This window comes from Chionomys nivalis, chromosome 1 (assembly GCF_950005125.1).
Source record: "Chionomys nivalis chromosome 1, mChiNiv1.1, whole genome shotgun sequence".
In the NCBI taxonomy this organism is placed as follows: domain Eukaryota; kingdom Metazoa; phylum Chordata; class Mammalia; order Rodentia; family Cricetidae; genus Chionomys; species Chionomys nivalis.
In genome coordinates, this window is record NC_080086.1 from 185,234,702 (window position 1) to 185,253,662 (window position 18,961).

The 18,961-nt window shown below is 41.5% G+C and overlaps 1 protein-coding gene across 2 annotated transcripts in view; it reads right to left on the bottom strand.

Moving 5' to 3' along the window:
- Nucleotides 1-1,966: 1,966 nt before the first annotated feature.
- The window catches only part of Cav1 (caveolin 1), a 31,312-nt gene continuing 14,317 nt past the window's right edge, over nt 1,967-18,961 (bottom strand). For both annotated transcript variants that reach the window (XM_057789065.1, XM_057789073.1), the window contains exon 3: nt 1,967-4,208. In XM_057789065.1, the coding sequence (XP_057645048.1) occupies nt 3,867-4,208 (342 nt within the window). In that variant the 3' untranslated portion in view covers nt 1,967-3,866. The remainder of the gene's footprint in view (nt 4,209-18,961) is intronic.

The following is an 18,961-nucleotide window of genomic DNA, read 5'->3' on the forward strand; positions in this document are numbered from 1 at the left end:
TGCAGTGCTATCCTCTGCAGTGCTATCCTTTGCACATGTTGTCCTTTGCAGTGCTATCCTCTGCAGTGCTATCATTTGCCATGTGCTATCCCCACACTTGGTTGGTTGAGAGTGAGCCACACTTCACATCCCAGTTTGGCCCTGTATGCTAGATCTTCCTGTCTGAGCCTCCTGAGCACTAGAGCCTATCACCCCCATGCAGGACAAAACATCACATTTCAATGTTAACTGTCTGATGGGAATCAGAAATAATGAAATATTTTAATCAAATGTCTCCTTTCCATTTTTAAATGCAAAATTAGCAGCAAATACCACAAATAATTTAATTTGCCTAGATTTTTTTATTATTATTATCATGTGTGTATAAATTATTTATGCATTTTATTACCACATTCATTATCTTAATTTAAGAAATGATATTGAATTTATATTTCAAATATATTATAATGCTATGTACTACATATTTTATATATAAAGCACATGGTTTTTGGTTCTCTTTGCCATTTATTTTGTATATTTTTGATATAGAGAAATTTAATACATTTATGCATTCATAAAGCAGATCTTAGTTTTTGTAGCTTTTCCCATTTTTTATAGTAAGGGTGTCTTTCGTCACATCCTATTTGTTCAAAATGTGGAAAGTTTGAAATACAAAATATTGAAAAGCCAGTACTCATGTCAGGGAAGCTATAAGTGTTCTATTCAGACTGATCCCTAGTGCCCTGGGTTGACACGCATTTTATGTAGGTGGAACTATATAAATGTGTGATATATGAAGCTGTTTATTGTCAATATGAAATCAAAGTCTTCCAAAAGCATGTGGATGTTTATGTATACAGTGATGAACCTGTTTCATGTGTGTGTGGATGAACCAAGCTGCAATGTGATTCTGTTTATGTATAGGCAGTCAGACACTCACATTACAAAACAGAAGGATAATTTATTCCTGTCCAAGGACACTTCCCTCATTTTCCCTTAAGTGGAAGTCCCACTTCTGCCGGGATCATGTGGTAATAATCAGGGTGTGTCTAGTAGAAATAAATTGATGGGTAAATTCACAGTCCATGCAGAATTGCCTGCTAACCAATGTTTTCTCATCAAAGAGAAGAACCCTGTGATGTTCAGAAAATTTTCTTAGTCAAAAAAAATAAATAAATAAACATTTTTAAAAATTAAATTTGGGAGCTTTGCTGATTAATTTTTATTCATTAAATTGACTGGATATTGGGTTGTCCAGATTTATGGTTAATCATTATGCTATGGTTCCTTCAAGAGTGTTTTGAATGATGCTATATTTCAATTGTTAGACTCAATACTGCAAGTTGTCTTCATTCACATGGGCAGACATCATTCAGTCAGGAAGGAAGACATCATCAATCTTAAGAGACTGATCTACTCTCAAGAAAGAAAAAGGCCCTTCTGCTTGGATCCTTCCAACTGGTCCATTAATTCCTCCCACTGTTATTATCAGAAAAGTGGAATATTAGTTTTTCTGGAGTCTTGTACTCATATGGCTTTACTTGGATCCCCAGCATCGTGACTCACTTTCTAGAACTAGCCAGTATCCAAAATCATGAAGCCAAGTCCTCCTGATAAATCTCTTATTCTCTATTCTTATCTTGGTTTCTATTTCAGTCTCCATATGTATCATCACTCTGTCCCGTCTGTTTGTTTCTTTGGAAAACTTTAACACAGAAGTCCAAATCAAAATTTAGATAGAATCAGACAGCATTATGGATATCCTTCATGTAAGGTTATTGGAATTCCAGTTAATCGATAATAAATCATTGTGTAAATTGCTAAAATACCTTTTTTTAGTTATGAATTTTAACTAAGTTATTTGAAGTAATCCACGAGTTGCAATGACTTTTACCAGAAATATTTCACTTAAAATAATTTTTAATATTTGAGTTGTTTGCCACCCCAAGCACAATACAAGCATGCAAATACGCATTATACACACGGTTACTACATACAAACATACACAGAGACACAGACATACCTGTTTAACTGTTAAACATTTTTATTGTGCAGATTTGAAATCTTTATAGGACATGCAGCATAAAAAAGTGTAAAATATATCAGTAAGCGTATAAACGTTCAGTAACCTTTTGAACCAGCAATGGACTTACATGAGACTGAGCATCTAGGAAGAACAGACATGTCTTGGGGCACACAGTTTACAGACTGAATCTCAGAGTCATTTCCCAAGTAACCTTTATATAAAGATAAAGAATATCTTTACATTTAAACAAGTATGCAGTATAGTACATTTTCAGTTATGCACACAGCTTAAAAGTCAAACTGTGTCCATGCCAGTGTCTGTTTTAAATGCAAACAACCAAAGTAGGCAGCAGGTTGGTAGTTAAAGTGTGGCAAAACTGAGGAAGAAACAACAGTTAGGCAGAACTCCAATAAATGTATAAAAATGAAAATAAAAGCCTACCTGGAATTAAAAAAAATATATATCCCCAGGGGCTGAGCTGTAAGGGTGGGGAATAAAAAGCTTTGGAGTGTCTCAGGTAGGCAGCTTTTTGGAAGACTCAGGTATACAGGTGAAATTCCTCAGTTTGGGTTCAGAAGAACTAGAACTTATTCCAGCAAGAACATTACCTGAAGCTCTTATCGCCGCCCCTCCCCCATCCTCTCTCTGAGCAAAGTGATGTTTGGATCAGTCCAAAGGCTCCTGGCAGGGGGAGGCGTCAAATGTCACAGCATTACAGACTATTGCAAGGGCTAGTGTAGAGGGGTCATGCTTGCAACAGCGTCAGCAGTCTCCTTCTGGTGGCCTCCTTCCCGCCAGCCCTCCCTGGAGGCCCGCTGACCAGCTGAGAATGGAGCACAGCACTGAGCCATTAAACCATCCCAGCAATGGATCAGTTTAGACTCAGGAAAAGTGTGGTTGCTCTTGAAGCTAAGTGAGGCTGACTAGACGTGCTGACCTCAGTCAGTGACTGAGAGTCAGGGAAAGTTGGCTTCCGCTCCTGCCAGCCCAAGAGAGAGCTCATCTCTGTTTGTCTGTTTTAAGTCTGCGTTGATGTTGACCAGGCTTGTCATAGAGAAAGATGCTACATGACCAAGTACAGAGATCAGTTTCAACAGGTTCTGTATCTCAGAGTCAGACACAAGGATAGAGAAGTAGCGAGATTTTCTGTTTTGTTTTTAGGAAAGCTGCTGGCATAGTGAAAGTGGATGAGTTAGACCCTATTAGAAAAGAAAACATGAAAAATTAGAAGGCACCCAGGTCCTTATTATAGTTATAACAAATATTCAGGCACACAAAATAACAGGTTAAAATGTCAAGATGAATAAGACATTAATGATATCATGATCATGAAGATTTTGGTCTCCAATTTGACAGTGATTACTAGATCCTGCTAGGTTGTGATTGTTAAGAATGATGGCAACTAACTCCTCAGATGGCTGGGAAGTATCTGTTTAAAGCCTGCACCCACGTCCCTAAACATGAGGCCTTAGCCTGGAATTCTTCCCTTTATAGGACATCATCATTTTAGATTAGACAGCTGAGGTTGTTGGTCCTTTTTCCATCCCTACCCCCAGTTCTTTCTATTTTTCTCAGGTTATCTTTCAATGATATGCTTGTATTTTAACCAATAGAGCAATGATCCATGAACAGAAGAGAGGGTAGGAATGGTTTTAAACATTTCAGACTGTCAAAAATAGATGCAGTAGCTCAAAAGAGACAAAAGTACATATGAAAAACTGAGCAAATGACTTCTTTGCTCTGGACCAAGACAAACCACTCCTAAATGGCTGCTGTGATAGCAACTTGAAACTTGACATTGGCACCAAAGAAATAATAAGGAAAAAAAGATTCAGGAATACTTTCATCACTGAAAGTTCACTCATATTTCTTTCTGCATGTTGATACGGATATTGCTGAATATCTTGCCAATAGCTTCAAAGAGTGGATCGCAGAAGGTGTGGACATAGATGGAATAAACACGGCTGATGCACTGAATCTCAATCAGGAAGCTCTTGATGCACGGTACAACTGCCCAGATGTGCAGGAAAGAGAGAATGGCGAAGTAAATGCCCCAGATGAGTGCCATCGGGATGCCAAAGATGGTGGACAACAAGCGGTAAAACCAATATTTTGTCACAGTGAAGGTGGTAAAGCTGGCCTTCCAGATGCCGTCGAAACTATGCGTCCCTTCTGGCTCTGCAATCACATCTTCGAAGTCGATCTGAAAGAAAGAAATTGCAGACCGTCAGTGTAAACAGAACAAAATGGAGACACTGCTTGAGATTTATGCAAATGGCTAAGATTTGTTTGCCAGTTGTGTGCCAGACAATTATCAGCCACCAACAACATCTGTTTCCTTGGAACTCACTGAGAACATGACTATGTGGGTTCTTCTCATATCTGATTGTTCTAGGGTGGAGCCCAAAGGCATTTTAACATATTCCCCGAGTGTTTCTTTACTGTGTCAGTGGTTGAGAACCTACTGCTTTTGGACTAAATGAATACATTTAAACTTCTTGCTTTAAAGTAAAACTCAAAAACATGGCTAAGGACACACAAAACACAGTAAAATGAAAGGGAATGTGACATAATTTTACTGCATTCAGAGACAACCGTACAGCATTGAGGACTAGCTATCTTAAAATCCATTAATGACTTTCCAAACAGGATTAGCAGAATCATGTCAGGAAATTCGGTTACGGGTGAGCTGAGGCATTGAGATGGGTGGTGAGGCTTTAGCAGAGCTTTGGAAATGAGTGTGACGGGGAAAGGAAATGAACGACTGGAAATGTAGGGAGTCAAGCCTCAGGAACAAGCAAGATTGAGGACTGGGCGTATCAGAGGCACAGGAGACTGGAGTGACAACATCTGGAAGAAGATGAGGCCAAAACGTTGTTTTCCGTACAGTTGAGAGTCAATGAAGATGTTAGAGTTGAGAGTCAATGAAGATGTTAGAGTTGAGAGTCAATGAAGATGTTAGAGTTGAGAGTCAATGAAGATGTTAGAGTTGAGAGTCAATGAAGATGTTAGAGTTGAGAGTCAATGAAGATGTTAGAGTTGAGAGTCAATGAAGATGTTAGAGCCGGGAAGTGTGGCCACAACCACATGGAGTTTCTTGAGATGAACTTGACAATGTATGTAAATATGTAAGTGTGTATATGTGTGTGAGTGTGTGCAGGAGTGTATAGTGTATGTATGTATGTGTGTGTATAAATATGTACGCAGGACAAAAGGGGGAAAGAGACCAGTAGGGAAACTGAGATGGCACAGTCAAGATGGGAGAGGGATCCTAAAACGAAAATGAAAGGAAGAACGAAGTAGGGGGAAAAGAAGGAGGAAAATGGTGGATGGGAAAGAAACAAGAGAGAAGAGAAATAATTTCTGGATATTATGAAAAGATTTGGTTACTTCAAAGAGAGGAGCAAAGGATGACCTTTGAACTCCTGCTCTGACAGTTGGGGAGAGCACAGGTGGCATTAGAACAAGGAGAAAATTATGAAGAAAAAAATTTTAAGCTAGCAGAAGAGAAGCTTACTTTAGAATTTGAGAAGATGGGAATATAGTTTTTGGTAACAATCAAGATGGGCAAGGAATCATGACTAATTCAGAAACTGCTCTTGGGAAGCAATCAACCAAGTGTGCAGTCACATAGCACTTCAGTCACCAAATGCTTCTGGGGCTTGGAGATCTGGGATTTCAAAGCTACCTGGAGCAGTAGGTTTCTGTCACTTTGTAACAGAAGAGACACCTGATGACTTTCTAAAGACAGAGAGGGATGCTGGCGCAAACGCATCCCTTTCCAATAGCATCCACTTCCAGGTACCCATTCACCTATGTAGCGAATTCTTAGACATTATGTAAACTAAATGAAGCACGGGATTAAAAACAAATTATCATCAGGAAGGCTAGCGAGTCCTAGGGCTACGGATTCCTGGTTGCTGCCATGTGAAGGACTCTGGCATGGTTTGAAATTCACGCAAACTGATGGCTGTTTCTGCAGCCACCAGAGCTCAACGCCAAGGCTAGAACTTGGGTTTCTTCTGGCTGCTGCTCAGTGCCAAAGAGCCACCTTTGATTTAGCACACCAAAATGTCTTTTGGAAAAAGGACATGACGCTTACCAGTTTTAAAGTTTATTTTCCAGAACATTCTGTCTCTTGCTCTGTTGCCCAGTGTCCTAATAGTATAATATGCAAAAAATAGTTTGGCTATAATTTTGTAAATAGCCTCTGCATTTTTTTTCTCGGCACATTTAGAACTAGATTTGGAGGTAAACTTTCACTTGTGTTTTTTTGCAGTTCGTAAGAAGCCAGGAAAATAGCTCAGTTAGAAGAAGGAATCATCCCATAGAACCCTCTTAAAAAACAACAAACAAAAACAACAGACAAGGCTCAGTGGGCCAGCCTAGTCTAATTGTGAAGTCCCAGACCAGTGGGAGACTGTCTTTTATAGAAAATGATGGAGGGCTTTGGAGAAGAAACACCTGATATGTCCTCTACACACACACACACACACACACACACACACACACACACACACACACGTACGTACGTGCACATACACACAGACACCCCACATGGGAAAAATAAGGCAAATTAGATTAATACTTGGCTGATGTTATATATTTATTCATAATTATAATATAATACTTATTTATAATTGCCTATTATCGAGGTTATGATAATAAATTCTGTCAAAGCAATAAAAATTGAAAATGATGATTTTCCTTTGATTCAGCTAAAATATATTCCTTTTTCTGTTCTTTTTAAAGATGCCATTATTTTGTAAGTGAAACTGAAGATGTCAAAATTGCAACATTTTCAGGAACATTTAAGTCTGGGATCAAAGTCTAAGCAATGGCGGTTTACAAATCCCCTGGGCGTGCACAAAGGGAAGAGACCGATTGCTTTCACTAAAGGAAACGTCTGTTACCATGTTCCCCCAGAGATACCAATGAATCACCAGGTGAATCTGAGGTTGGTTTGAAGCTCACATCTATTCTGAAAGAAGCTGATGTTTTGGTAAATAGTGAGCAACTTTACAAAAAAAATATGCTTTTGAAAATGAAGAGGAACGTTAAGAGCTTGAGAGGCTTGCCATACTTAACCCTTCCCTAGCATGACCTCAGGACCAGTGGAACATGTGTGCATGTCTGGGTGTATACATATAGGTGAATATATGTAATTGGCCTATATATTAGCAAAGTATATTCCATTAGGGAAGATGTCTAGGAATGTATGTTTGTATGTAAAACTTCCTGATAACACATTCCTTAACTGCACATCTAAGTACTTTCTCCGTAAGCATATTGGAAATTCTTTTTCTCCTGTTAGGTACTTTTGAAACATTTTCAGTGCCTTCTGAAAACAGGAAGTGAGCGCAATATTTAAACACCTCAGAGAATTTCATGTAGGTTTGCTAGACAAATCACATGAATATAGTAACGCTGCTAATTTGTCTTAAAAATTTATGGTGACTTAAAAGGATGAAACAGTGTAGCCAAATTCAGTGTAGCTGGGGGCAGAAGCGAGGCAGGCTGATGGTGCCAAAAGCCTGAGGGACACTTCCTCCTCTCTACCCCCAATCTACAGCAACAGCCAGCTCTCTGACGAGTGTATCCTGTCAGTACAAAGCCCTGTAATGTGGTGAGTGCTCCCTAAGCGACAGCACTGGCAAGGTCCTCCACCTGTTGATTAGAGTTTTACTAGAGAAGCAAGTAGGATTGACACAGCTCCTGAAAGACGTGAATTCAGCTCCTAACCCTGGCTCAACAGGACTAAACTGTGTTTGTGATTGCCTTCCTGCAAACCTCTGAGATGCCCGCTCTTACTCTTTTTTGGAGATGAGGTTACTGAAGGGAGTTAATAAATTGCTGCAGGTCACCCAGATGCTGGTGAGCACAGCCGGAATGTGCTGCATTTCAGGTCTACACTCCTGCTTCTGCACTGCTGGGAACCAAACTCTTACACTAGTCTTGGTGCTTGATTTTTTATGAGGGTAGACTGGCACCCAGAAGCGCTCACACTGTGGTTGCTGAAGGAAAGATTCTTGTTAACATTACTACTTTAAGTCGGGATATCTGCTAACAGGGATATTTTGAGTCGTGTGAACTGATCATATTTATATTGCTCTGAACAGTATGTTCTTGCAGTCCTGGGAACTCAGCCAGGGACTGTCAAGATAATTGGTAGAAATGGAAACTGAGGCACAGAGTGATTAAAACGAGGCAGACAGTACCTTGGTCCCAAGTGAGTCTGTAGAAAAGCTGACATTAGAATGGGAATTTTACCATTCCCAGGAGTACCAACAGCCAGAGGCCCCCTATACCTCCCTTTTTCACATACCTGTTCCATGTCTAGGCACGCACACATCTCCCCCTGCCAGCTAAAACTTTGGCTTGGCAGTATCTCTGCATAGGTTTTAGAGAGATGTCTTCTTAGTACTGTGCTCAGGACATTTTCATACTTCAGCCAGAATGAAGAAAACTAGAAATGGATACTTTTACTTTTTAAGAAAGTGTGTGTGTGTGTGCTCAGCTTGGTGTGCATGTCTGCATCGTCGGGGGGGGGGGGGTTGGAGTCTAAATTCTGATGCCCCTGATTGAACAGCCAGCACTTTTAACTGCTAAGCTGTGAGGAATGGACATCTGTCTTTAGTGTATGTTCCGACTTGCATTCAAAGTGCACGGGAGGTGAACATAGTTCTGCTAAGTGAACAGCCATCTAGTCAGCTAGTCAGCAGCAGGGCAAACTTCCCCACCAACTAAGGCGCAGTTATTGAGCAGATTCATAGAAATTAAAAGAATTCTTGCTGGGCGGTGGTGGCGCACGCCTTTAATCCCAGCACTCGGGAGGTAGAGGCAGGGGGATCTCTGTAAGGTCTAGGCCAGCCTGGTCTACAAAGGGAGTTCCAGGACAGGCTCCAAAGCTACAGAGAAACCCTGTCTCGAAAAACCAAAAAAAAAAAAAAAAAAAAAAAAAAAAGAATTCTAAAGGAATTTAAAATTTAAAATTCATAGAAATTTAAAGCAAAGGATCCTTGGAGAACTGGAGTCCCATTTAAAACACAGGAATCAATGGCCACCACTGTCTTGGCTAGAGCAAGGCTATCTACTCATCAAACAATAGACACAGGATTGGAACTCAGTCTCAGGAACACGCCTGGCTTCTGCCTGTCATCACCACTTGTTCCCAGTCAATTTCGTGGCTGTGCTCTGTGACCAACAAGAACGACTTCTGGCCTTGTACTTGCATTTAAACATTGTCTTGATCTCCATAGGCCTCATGGGTCCATTTGTTAGACAAGTAATGGCGCCTTTTTCTGTCAGTCCCCTGGGCACGCACTATATGCATAAAGCATAAGACTGAGTAACCGTCCATCAAAATGGCCACTCTTGAGTCCTGTTTCCAAAGGGGCTTATCCTACTTGCCCTTGTCCACTGTAACTGTACCTTGGTTGGTGTGGAATTGTGCCCTGTCATTGACTTGGTGACTGTTAGTGAACCGTGTTCTGTTCTAACGTTGCTGGCCTCACCTAGAGCAATACTTCATCCGTTCACTCCGATTTGGAATGGCATAGGAGTTAGAAATTGGCTTTTCTTAAAAGACGAAACAAGATCACAAACCTAAGTGGCATAAGAACTCTGTGGGTTTCAGAGTGAGATGCCTCAAACGAAGCTCAATTATGCCACCAAGGAATTGGTTTTCTGTTCTGTAACCTAAGGAACACATTGCCATTTTGGTAAAAGTTGTTATGCAGACCTACACATCAAAGTTCGGGATGTGCTTCAGCAATATTTCTGTGTCTCAATGGATGCTTTCTCAGGAGTCAACAGTTTATATTACTAGATTTTTATAAATGATGCTAGAATACCTTTGCGCAGCATTGGCTGTTTCTGAAACATAACAAAATCTAGCAACAGATGTCGGAAAAAGCAATCTGTCTTGTTATGTTTTGATAATGTTTGACTAATGCAATAAATCTCAGCAGATCCCATCCTGTTAGATGTGTCTTAAGGTAATATTTTAAAGGCAGTTTACATGTACACACAACATTGAAGAAACAGGGTCAAGTTTTTTTTCTGTCTCAAAATATGGATCATTTTTTTTTCTGAAAAAAGTAGTCAAGGAAAATTGAAGTACCTTTGTGAGTTTATGCACAACAATGTTTTCACATTTGGTAGTGGGAAAGATATGTTTTAGTACTGTTAGTGGAAACTATGGTTTTATTAGAATATAAGAAATATCTATTAGAACATTATTAACCTGATTAAATGTATTTGTAGGACGTATTACAAAGCAGCTACCAAGATGTTTGCTGAAGACCCATCTGTTGTCTGTCCAACACAGTGACACTGCTGCCCCTTGGAGTCCCAACCACTTAGGTAACTGGAAGGGTCTCCTGATCTCAGATTTATGTCATAATTAGTTTATATCTGGAATGATCAGACTAGTCTTCTTAGTGAGTGGTTTGTGGCTTGTTGAGAATATACACATGACTCAGTTTTGACCAATAAGACGTAAGTTAGTCTGCTGGTGGAAATTTCAAGAAAGCTTTGATTTACTTTTTATTCATTTGTGTGTGTGTGTGTGTGTTAGTATGTGTACATGTATACAGACACTGACAGAAGCCAGGACAGGACGTCAGATTCCTTGAACCTGACATTGCAGGCAGTTTTGAACTACCCAACGTGGGTGGGTATCAGGAATCTAACTCTGGTCCTTTGTGAGAACAGTGAGTACTCTCAACTGCTGAGCCATATTTCCAGCCCCCCTGAAAAAACTTTATATTTCTTAATAAAAAAGACAGGACCCCATGGGGAGAGGCTTTTCATCCTGCATAGATAGTATGTACTGCTTACATAAGTTGATGCCATCATATGCCCATGAAGTGACAGGAATAAGTAAAGGACAAGGGGATGGAAATGATGCTCTTTTAGCCATTGATCAGCTGTGGAATCAAAGCCAGCAGCGCTAACCTCATGACTGTTCCTACGCGGTGTGTAAATACCATTATTTTAAGCCATAGCCCTAGGTTTCATTCCAGGAACACACATCTCTGTTGGTAGGCATACTGCGTACACTTTTAGAAACATGTTCCATGTCTGGCTTCAACCTTCCCACATTGCTAGACATTCCCACAGAATGCAGCCAAAACTAATTCAGGAAGTGTTTACTTTACATTAATATCAGAATGACAAATTAACTATGAATGGAGCAGTGCAATGTGTTTTCCATCTATAAAAATGAAATTTAAATATAATAGCATTGAAAATGGCTCTCCAGGATCCCTCTCCAGCTAGTCATGTTCTTTCAATGCCCTCTGCTTGAGTTGGTGGCCAGAAGTCATGATTGTCCTTCAAAAGTGAAGGGTGTCATTTTGAAGATGAGTTTACAAAACACCGTAACATCTGACTGTGTGTCTTTCTTGCTTTCTGGTTTGCATTGCTGGAAGCTAGCCACCATGATTGGATTCCCTTAGAAGAGGAAGGCATGGGCAAGAAGTAAAGGCAGCCCCTGGCTACCAACTATTGAGACATTGAAATCCTCAGTCCAATAGCTTGGAAGGAACACATTAGCCGCCAACCGTGTGGAGAAGTCTGGATATGGTTCCTCCACCACCTTGTCTGTGGGAGGATATGATACTAACAGCTGCATGGCACCTTGCAAGAGACCCTGCGCCACCACTTAGGTAAGGCACACTTTCATTCCCACTGCACAGAAAGGGTAAAGTGATGGGTGTCTTTTGCTCTACATTACTAAATTGGAGGATAATTGGCTATGAATGTGTAGGCAATGAATCCAATTTGAAAACAAGTCACTCTTACATCATCATTTCATTTTATGTCTTTTGCATTAGACAATTTAACTTCCATATCTACATAAAATATGTACAGTGGATACATGCCTAATTTCTTAGAATTTGGTCCTGAGACAAAAATCCATAAGTATGTGATAATGAAATCCGACATCTTAAACTTTCTACAATCCACATTATCTTGGAAAAATAATTGGACCATTTACAGTGTTTGCATAAGACTGTCCACCATATGCCTCAAATGTCTTGAGCTTATAACCAAATGTGATTGTTGGTCTTAATTTTTACCTTAACAGGATTTAAAATCAGCCCAGCATTTACGATCCAACCCATATCAGGGCATGCCTCGGAGGACATATCCAGAGAGGATCAACTGCCTCAATTTGGATGGTACCTTCCAATGGTGGTTGATACCAAAGGAAAAAGCAATATTGTCTACTTGCATTTGTTACTTCCTGAGTGCATTCCATTCTAATTTCCTTGGCCTTCCACTGTGAATTGGACACTAGCAGCTCTCCAGGAATCTTCCTGGCTGGTAATAACTTTTGGGTCTACTGAGACATTCAGTTTTCGGCAGTAAGAAGCTCCTGGATTCTCAAATTGTCCCATGTCAGGTGGTTGTTGTCTGACTACCCAACCCCTACAGTGTAAGCTGGTCTAATAAATCCTTTTATATGACACATGCTTTCCCTTGGTTCTATTCTTCAGGAGAACCTTGCCAGAACACCAGATGTGCTCCACAGACTAAGAGCCATTTTGATCTAGAAGACACACCCAGACAACCAAATCTAGACTTCTAACTCAAGTACTCCACAATGTAATAGTTACTGTTCTTGATTTTCAGAAGTTGTAAGTGTGAGAAACATGGCAAGAGGGTCTTTCTAGGAAAAAAGGTGTTAAAATGCTAATATTCTCGGTTAACACTCTCGTCAGACTCTCTGTGGTGGGATCTGGGCTTGGCAGTTTTCTGATTTCAGACAGAATCTTCTAATGTAGCTCAGACTGGTCTTGAACTGAAGATCCATGCCTCAGCCTTCTCAGTGCTAAGACAACAATCCTGTCTCTGGTCCTCCATTTTATTTTTAATTTTCTTCAAAATCATTTGTGTTTGCATCTGTCTGTTTGTGGGTCATGGGTGTACGCATCTGCAGAGTCTAGAAAAGGGTGTAGCATGCCCTAGAGTCAAACAAGTGACCGTGAGACATCTGAGAATGACGTGGGGAACTAAACTTGTATCCTCAGAAGAAAAGTTTTCTTTCTCTTAACCACTGAACCATTTCTCCCGCCCCCCAGGGCTTTCACTTCATACAAGACTTCTTTTCTGTCCTCATTGCTAAACCGTACTGGAGCCTGCCATGGCTCTTTGCAGTTAATGACAGCCCTGATGTGTTGATGCTGTATCCTCTGGGCCTTGCAGCCCTGGCTTACTTCCTTCTCTGGCGTCCTTATATGCTGAATAACATCAGGATGCTAATGGGTAAATGAATGGAAACACACTCAGAAAACCTTTTTCTAATTTCAATCTACAAATATTGCTTATTGGTTAAAATAAATTACCATGATTATTATAAAAAAACCCATTTAGTAGAAATCCTGATGTATTTCCATCACTCTGCGTTCAATAAAAACAAATGCTATGCTTTTTTTTAAAATTAGATACATATTTCTAAAATTCTAATGTGCACACCAGTTCTAGTCACACACAGAGAGGGTGTGTTCCAATTCCCTTCTCTGTTCCCACACAAATTTCCAACATGTTGCGAGGCCTTTGAAGCTGACGGAATAATATTGTATGAGCATGTGGGGATGGACGAGGATAAGAAAGAACACAATTAAATGTTACCAGAGCACAGCGACTTTGCCCTGATTCCCATGTGTTTTTTCAAAGGCAGACTTTACTGGGCAAAACCAATACCACTGGCAAGAGGCTGCGGCGTTCCTGCAGTTGGTACTGAAGGAAGAGGGTCTGGATTATGTTATAAACACCTATGATCACATAAGCCCCACGGTGACCCACCCATAACTCCAGAGGAATGTAAATCTGGGGTAGGAACATTGTTGCCTGTTCTTGGTTTGAAGGCCTGCTGCTTTCCATGGAAGATGTGAAGTAACTTTGTCTTTCATTAATTCCCAGGACTGTCTGCTGGGGAGCAAGGGAGAGGATGCGTCCATAACCAGAGTGTCAGTGCGAACTGACAACCATGAGCAAGGGAAGAGTTTGGAGTGTGGATTACAGGGCAGGAAAAGGTCTGCAGTGAGAAGCCTGGGCATTAGCTTGGCCTTGAACTCTCTCCCTCACATTCAGTCCTCAGCAATCTCGCTCTTCCCAGGCTAGAACCTCTGGGGCCCTTGTCCTGTCTCCTGCCATTTCGTTCTGTTGTCTCTTTGTTTTACCATAGTATTTTATTTCTCCCTTATTCCTGATGGCAGTTTCTCAAACACTAAAATACATCAGAATTTGTTGGAGATACTGTAAAAACACAAGTTTCTGGCTCTTGAATCAGAATCAGTAGTGTGTCTGTGGTACCTGGGCATCTTTCCCTCCTACCCTGACTTTAATGCAGGATGTCTGGGGAAGAAAGAAGAAAGACAAAGCTGCCAGTAGAGAGGCTCTCAAAGCCTCAATAGGGAGACCTGAATCAATGCAATCATATGTGAGTGTATTATTTTTGAAATTGAATAGATGGTCCAGGCCAACAGCATGGAGGCTGGATTTGCCTCCTTCAGGGCAGCATCATACGACAGAAATGGCTCATCCGCTCCTTGCTTTGGTTTTTTACTTTGATCATGCAAATGTGGTAGTGTTAGCTCCACAGGGATGTTTTAAGGGTTAACATGGAAAATGTCTAGGATAGAGCCAGATGTACCAGGAGCACCGATCCAGTTGTCTTGGCCAGGAGAGTATGATGTTCTCTGAAATTCACATTAGATTTCTACACTGTAGACTGACTATCTCTGGCCTGATAGCACAGGCAAACACTCCTAGTTTATACTTTGCCATGCTTACATCTTGCCATGCATTGAATTACATCCTCATTCCAAGCTAAGTCAAAACCCCGGTTTCCAGTAAACATGGGGAGATGGCAAGTGTTGATGGAGGCCGGGAATTGTGCTGAGCAGCTGCCGTCTGACATCTGCTGAGAATGCTCAACAAACCATCAGAAACAAGGAAAAGACATAAATCTAGCAGGGGTTTCACTGGCAGCATGGCCTTCCTGATGCCTTGACTTGGACATAAGGGATGTCTTTTGCTTTAAGTCACCCAATTTGTAACCATTTGGTGGTGGGAATGCCTAGAAAATGCATGGAAGTCTTCATTTTCAATGTCAGGGTTTGGGGATTCCTGAGAGTTTCCACACCTCTTCATTTAGGGTGTGCACCCTTCTTTAGGGTGACCCAAGGTGGGAACCAAAAGTCGCATATAATTGAGGCCAGTTGGCCAGGAGTCTTCCTAGGGAGTCCAGGATGCTTTGTTGATACTGCTTCATATTTTCTTATCATGAAGTGTCTAGCTACAGACGTCTCTCTACACAGTGGGCTGAGCACCTCCTGGTTCATATTATTCTCCACAGACCTCTGCTGTCTGTTTGGTGCCACTTGTTGATGCTGAGTGTCACCAAACAGGTGACAGAGAACAGACAACCGTGTAAAAATAGACCAAGAAAGGGCCAGAGATAGGAAGCTGGTGACTGTGTGTTAGTGGACAGAGCGGGGTGACTATCCAGGCACACTTCTATTCACCACGACAGAGAAGGAGGAATCACGGTAACCGTCCAGAGTGTCTCCAGTGGAAGAGGCCTGCGTCACTAAATGTATGGAAACCTCATTTTGTGCAAACACACAATTAGAGGCCTCACCCGGAGGTCTGGCTTGCTCACCGAATTCTGTGTTTATGGTTTGGCGTTTGTTATTCTTTAGGCTTCTGGGTATGCCATGGGGAAGATGTGAATAATGACTATAGTATATAAAAAATAAGCTCTCTGTAATTTTTTTGTTCATGATAGAACAAGCAGAAATGACTTTGCCGTTTGCAGGCTCGTCTTTAGTCTAAATGTGTTTGTTTGAGTCACAGCTTTTGAAACAGTAACGAGCTCCTTTGCAGTTGTCACAGTGCCCTTCCTGGTGGCAGTCGCTGCCGCCTACCGTCCAGCTCAGACGAAGGAGCACTGCAAACAGCGTCCATTTTACCTCATAGCTGGAGTCTTTCCCCCTCCAGTGCCTTTAGTCTGTTTATTAAACAAATAGAAAATGAAACAAATAGATCCCTGCAAGCCTGGACGCTACTTCACAAATGGGGGAAAGGATTCACACGCTTGTCCTTGCCAGGAGAATCACAGCCCATTGTACAGAACTGACGCTTTACCTGCAGTGACTACCCAGACACAGCCCCTGACCTTCACAGTGGGATTTTCCAGGTGGATATAATTGACAGGTTGATATTTAGGTTTATATAAACCATCATGGGGGGGGGGTAAACTGCAGGACGATTATCTGTGTCTCTGAAGTCTACTCACTAGATGCCAGTAACATCCTCCAAATTGTGACAAGTAACGCTGTCTCCAGACATGCCCCCTTGGACGGGAGAAAAGATTGCCCCTGGTTGAGAAGCCTGCCCTAGGAAAGGATGATATGCTGCGATAAGGAGCTACCTTAAGTTTAGGAAGATCTGTAGCCTGGAATCCCTCTGTTTATTGCAGGGATGTTTGCTTTGCACGGTCATGACCCGGTGGAGCCATTTATTTATCCAGCTAACATTTGGGAAGCATTTGCTTTTTGAGGATAGAATAAATGAAATGAGGAAACAGGGCCAGGTCAAGGTCCTAAGGCTGGCTATAGGTCATTGAAAGGGGGTCAGTATAATGAAATAGACACGAGCCTTGACTTTGCATGCTCACTTAGGAGCCATTGCCCGGGAGGGGGACGTCCTTCAGGATGTACACACGTGCTTTTAGGTAAGAGAGGGAGTCGTTATCCCTTCTGATTCCAGATCACTAGCTTCTAGAACTTCCAGGAATCAAGGAAGCTATCTCCTGTGCCCAGGCCCAGACCCAGGGACACGCCGCAAGTCCATTCCTGCTGCCGAGTCTTTCACTGGCTGTGGGAAGTGGGATGTGCTTGACTTTCTTCTCTCACCACTCTCCACCTGGTTGCTTCTCTAAGTCTCATCCTGCATCACATATTTCCTTGTATCCATACACTGGTTTGTCACTCGAACCTTTTTTTTCTACCCAGGTTATTATTTCGTCACTCCTATTTAATGGTATGCTTCTTCTCTCTCTCTCTCTCTCTCTCTCTCTCTCTCTCTCTCTCTCTCTCTCTCTCTTTCTCTCTCTCTCTCTTTCTCCCTCTCTCTCTTTCTCCCTCTTCCTCTCCCTCCCTCCCTCTCTCTCTTTCTCTGTGTTCTCTCTTATGTTATGTGTTGTTTCTGCTAGCAGACTCTAAGTTTCTGAAGTATAGTGGTTCATAAATCAATATTTATTAAATATATGAAAGAATTAGTGAAATTTGCTGTCTTGGTTCCTCTTCCGTTGATGTGAAAAGACACCATGACCAAGGCAGCTTATAAGAGAAAGCATTTAACTGGGGACTTGCTTATGGCTTCAAGGGTTACTCCATGACCATCATGGGTGTGGGAAGAGCACAGGGGCAGGCAGGTAGGCTTCAGCTGAGCTTACATCCTGGTCCAGAGGTAGTAGGCAGAGAGAGAAAGTGAGACTGAGTCTGAAATGGGCTTTTGAGACCTTGAAGCCCACTCTCAGTGACTATCTCCACCAACAAGGACACACTACTTAATTTCTTCACGATTGGAAGCAAATATTCGAATATATGAGCCTATGGGACATTTCTCATCCAAACCACTACCCTGGGCATTTGAAAGTCGTAGCTCCTCCTCCTTCCAAGAGAAATCATTGTCGTCATTACATCCCCTTGAAGAAACAGAGTTCTGAATATGTTATTATCTGGCTCATGGATTAGAAACTGAATTAACTGATATAGTTATTTTTCTTTCAACCCAGGTATAATTTTGGTGAAAGCATGCACAGGAGCTGACTAATGGCAAAGAAGATGGCTTAATTTAGTGTTGTGTATTATGCAAATTCGGGTTCCACCATACGGGGTTGTGATGTAGCTTTGCTTGTCAGAGCCAGTGGGTCCCCTAGGAGTGCTCAGGTGGCTGAGAACTCAAGTGACTTCATGTTTATCTTCAGAGCCACACAGCTGGGGTGCTCTAAGTGATGGGGTTAAAATCACGTGGGCCCTTAAATGCTAAACTTTATGTCAGTTGGAGAGAAACAGACTTTATAGCTCCCCGACAGGAAAATATGACTCAAAGGAACTCTGTCTTTTTGCTTGCTAGTCATCGGATCCATTGCTCACAGATAGGCCTTAAAGGAACTCCAGAAACAGGGCCACACTAACTAGGTGAGTTTGACAACTGCTTGCTTCATAGGAATCTGCTATTTAGCTAGGCCTTTATTAGACCATAGCTCTAACCAAGGCTTCAATTATGGCTTTTCTGCAAAAAGGAAAAAGAAATCTTAAAGGTTTGTAGCCAACTTTGGAACTGACTTCTGGTTCATCTTGGAACAAAAAAGCGACCAGTTTGGAGACAATAAAAGAGAAGATCGCAAAGTACAGAGTCCAGATCTGTGAAGTGGATCCAGCTCCAGACATCTCCAGAATGCACCAAGCGTGCATTGTGGAACATGTGGGTTCAGCAGGCTGCCAGTGAGTTCAGTCTTTCCAAGATGACTTAATTAATTACTGTAGCTGCAGTATTAAGAGCAAAGAAGCCATTTGAAAAAAATTAGGAAATTCATAATAAAAATACTATTGACGATTAGCTGGGCATGGTAGTACAAGCTTTTAATCCTAGTACTTTGGAGGTAGAGGCAGGTGGATAACTGTGAACTCAAGGCTGACCTTGTCTACATAGATGGTCCCAGGACAGTCATAGTTACTTACAGACTCTGTCTCAACAACCAACCAACAAACAAACTCTCACACACACTGTTGATGAGAAGCCGTCCACCATTCTGTCATTGTCAGTATATTTCTGGGTTTCTATTGTTGCACGAACGTTAGCCTACTTGAATGATAAGTCTTTAGAAATGAAAGGGACTTAGGGGTTGTCTTGCTCTCCATTGTTATAGACACA